The sequence below is a fragment of the Rhinopithecus bieti genome, unplaced genomic scaffold (assembly GCF_001698545.2).
Source record: "Rhinopithecus bieti isolate Rb0 unplaced genomic scaffold, ASM169854v2 scaffold_15283, whole genome shotgun sequence".
NCBI classification, from domain to species: domain Eukaryota; kingdom Metazoa; phylum Chordata; class Mammalia; order Primates; family Cercopithecidae; genus Rhinopithecus; species Rhinopithecus bieti.
In genome coordinates this window covers 336,656-340,221 of record NW_016808172.1, presented here as the reverse complement: position 1 = coordinate 340,221, position 3,566 = coordinate 336,656, and the positions used below count along the sequence as shown (strand labels likewise).

At 58.6% G+C, this 3,566-nt stretch overlaps 1 protein-coding gene across 5 annotated transcripts in view; it reads left to right on the top strand.

The window, feature by feature from the left end:
• MED16 (mediator complex subunit 16) overlaps positions 1 to 3,566 on the top strand; it is a 24,278-nt gene that overhangs the window by 5,644 nt on the left and 15,068 nt on the right. For all 5 annotated transcript variants that reach the window (XM_017885671.1, XM_017885667.1, XM_017885666.1 and 2 more), the window contains exons 5-6: positions 1,791 to 2,222; positions 2,960 to 3,065. In XM_017885671.1, the coding sequence (XP_017741160.1) occupies positions 1,791 to 2,222; positions 2,960 to 3,065 (538 nt within the window). The remainder of the gene's footprint in view (positions 1 to 1,790; positions 2,223 to 2,959; positions 3,066 to 3,566) is intronic.

Genomic DNA, 3,566 nt, shown 5'->3' with positions numbered 1-3,566 from the left:
TTTTTTTTTGAGACAGAGTCTTGCTCTGTCACCCAGGTTGGAGTGCAGTGGCGTGATCTCGGCTCACTGCAACCTCCACCTCCCGGGTTCAAGCGATTATCCTGCCTCAGCCTCCCGAGTAGCTGCAATTACTGGTGCCCACCACCATGCCCGGCTAATTTTTATATTTTTAGTAGAGATGGGGTTTCACCATCTTGGCCAGGCTGGTCTCGAACTCCTGACCTCATGATCCACCCGCCTCGGCCTCCCAAAGTGCTAGGATTACTGGTGTGAGCCACTGCACCCGGCCAAATTTTTGTTTTTTAATTATATTAATAACAGGCACATGTGCTCCTTTAAAATACCCTCAAACAGGCTGGCCTGCGACCCACACAGACGTGTGCAGTGTGGCACCAGATGCTTCCCTCATTGCCATGGCAACCACTCACCGCCAGGCCTGGCTTGTTGCCTGGACTTCTGGACCTGCTTCTTGCTATAAAAAGTGTTTTTTTTTAACTTGTAACTAGAGTGGATCTGTATGATAAGTATGATACACACTTTTCTCTCCCTCGCGTCTTTTCACAATAGAGACATTTTTCTTGTTTTGTTTTGTTTTTTGTTTTTGAGACAGTTTCGCTCTTGTTACCCAGGCCAGAGTGCAATGGTGCGATCTCAGCTCACTGCAATCTCCATCTCCTGGATTCAAACGATTCTCCTGTCTCAGCCTCCTGAGTAGCTGGGATTATAGGCACCCACCAGCATGCCCAGCTAATTTTTTTGTATTTTTTAGTAGCGACGGGGTTTCACTATGTTGGCCAGGCTGGTCTTGAACTCCTGACCTCAGGGGATCCACCCACCTCAGCCTCCCAAAGTGCTGGGATTACAGGCATGAGCCACCGCCCCGGCCGAGAACCCATCTCTTAAAAGACTCTTTTTTTTTTTTTTTTTGAGACGGAGTCTCGCTCTGTCGCCCAGGCTGGAGTGCACTGGCCGGATCTCAGCTCACTGCAAGCTCCGCCTCCCGGGTTCACGCCATTCTCCTGCCTCAGCCTCCCGAGTAGCTGGGACTACAGGCTCCCGCCACCTCGCCCGGCTAGTTTTTTGTATTTTTTAGTAGAGACGGGGTTTCACCGTGTTAGCCAGGATGGTCTCGATCTCCTGACCTCGTGATCCGCCCGTCTCGGCCTCCCAAAGTGCTGGGATTACAGGCTTGAGCCACCGCGCCCGGCCAAAAGACTCTTGTTGAAAGAAGGGTGGATGTTTTTGTTTGTAAATAATGACTTGACAAATTTGATGTGAAACCAAATAGTGCCCACAGCAGCCGCTGGTGCTTACACAGCACTTCCTGAGTGCTGCAACTCAGGTCTGCACGGTGCGTCCCAGGGCCACACAGACCCCACCTGGGTTTGTGAGTGGGGCACATTGGCACCAGCTGCCCAGCTGCTTGTGTGCTGCACGGCAGAGCCAGAGCCAAGTCATTGCAACAGGGACCACCTGGCTCCCAGAACCGAGCATGCCGGTTTCGGTCCCTTTACAGAAAGAAGAGGTGACTCCTGTTGTACACACGTTCACCCATTTAATCCTCTCCACTGTCCTCCAAAGCAAAGGTGCCATTCCTTCCACCTTTCAGATGAGGAGACAGAGGGTCAGAGGGGACCACATCCCACACGGCTCAGGTGGCTGAGTCAGGATCTGAACCCAGGTGCACACTCCCCTGGCTTCTGCGTGGTTCTTCTGTGTGAGTGTTCCTCGGGGTCACAGGGGCAGCCCCCATGAGCCTGAGCGGCCCCACCTCCTTCCCTTCTCCACAGTCAGGCGCCTCCAGCTTCGGGGAGAAGTTCTCCCGAGTGAAGTTCTCACCGTCGCTCACGCTGTTCGGCGGCAAGCCCATGGAGGGCTGGATCGCAGTGACGGTCAGCGGCCTGGTCACCGTGTCCCTGCTGAAGCCCAGCGGGCAGGTGCTGACGTCCACCGAGAGCCTGTGCCGGCTGCGCGGCCGTGTGGCCCTGGCGGACATCGCCTTCACGGGCGGCGGCAACATCGTGGTGGCCACGGCGGACGGCAGCAGCGCATCGCCCGTGCAGTTCTACAAGGTGTGTGTGAGCGTGGTGAGCGAGAAGTGCCGCATCGACACGGAGATCCTGCCCTCCCTGTTCATGCGTTGCACCACCGACCTGAACCGCAAGGACAAGTTCCCCGCCATCACCCACCTCAAGTTCCTGGCCCGGGACATGTCGGAGCAGGTGAGCAGTCGTGGGCCGTCAACGCGGGCTGGCAGGCTTGGAATGGAACGCTGCTTCTCAGGGTCCTGGAGGTGGAGACCCACACGGGCCGTGGGCTAAACCAAGGTGTGGGCAGGGCCGGTCCCTCCTGGGGGCTCCAGGGGAGAACTCCCATTTCCTACCTTTCCCAGCATCTGGAGGCGCCCAATCCCTCGGCTCGGGGCCCCTTCCTCCCGCTTCACGGCCACAGCACAGCCTCTTCCTGTCTCTCTGAATTTCCCCCTCCCACATCCTCTCGTGAGGACTCTGTGAAGACACTGGGGGCCCTGGACCCCCCGCAACATGCTCTCCCATCTCAGTGTCCTGAACCGAATCCCACCCACAGGTCCCTTCTGTGTGGGACGTGGCCCAGCCATCGGTCCTAGAGCTGAGGATGGGATGTCCTGGGGACCACTGTTCAGCCGACCACATCAGGTCGCCTGGATTTCCATTGTAATTAGGAATCAGTAACGCCCCAAACTCCTAGAAGCTCCTGACTTGGTTCCCTCTGTCCCTTTGCTCTCCCTGTGGGAGGGCACCATCCGGGGACATTTGCGTTCCTGTGAGTGGATGTTGGGCTCTGGGGACAGGCAGGCCTGGGCTGGAATCCAGGAGGGCCCCGAGGGGCAGGCGTGGCCCCAGGGTCCCATGGCTCAGGCTCTGGTCGCGTGGCCAGCACAGCAGTGCCGGGTCTGCCCTCACCCCCACCTCCCCCATAGGTGCTTTTGTGCGCATCCAGCCAGACCAGCAGCATCGTGGAATGCTGGTCCCTGCGCAAGGAGGGGCTTCCCGTGAACAACATCTTCCAGCAAATCTCCCCCGTGGGTGAGTCTCCTGGCGGCTGCAGGAGGCCCTGGGCCTGCCCTTGGGGGCAGCTGGTTTTAATTTGGAGGCGGGTCTCGCTCTGTCACCCAGGGTGGTCCTGAACCCCAACCCGAAGTGATCCTCTTGCCTTGACCTCCAGTAGTGCTAGGATCTGGGGTGTGACCCCCGTGCCTGCCGGCATTCTGAGTGTGTTAGGCGTGTAGACTCTTCCATCCTTCCACTCCCGCCGCAGCGGCTGCCACCATCCTATGTGGAGCCGGGCTCAGAGGCATCGTTGCTCCCCTGAGCTCACCCAGCAGGGACACCGTGAGGGGCTGCAGGCGTGCGGGCGGCTGTGGAGTGTGGGTCTGTGGGTGGGGCCGTCAGGCAGCAGGGCACAGGCCAGATTGGGCAGGGGCGGTGCACGGAATCCTCCAGAAGCTGGTTCAGGGAGAGGAAACCGCAGCTCAGGGGGTCAGCTGAGGCTGCTGAGAACATGCCCCCCACCCCACCCCTGCCCCC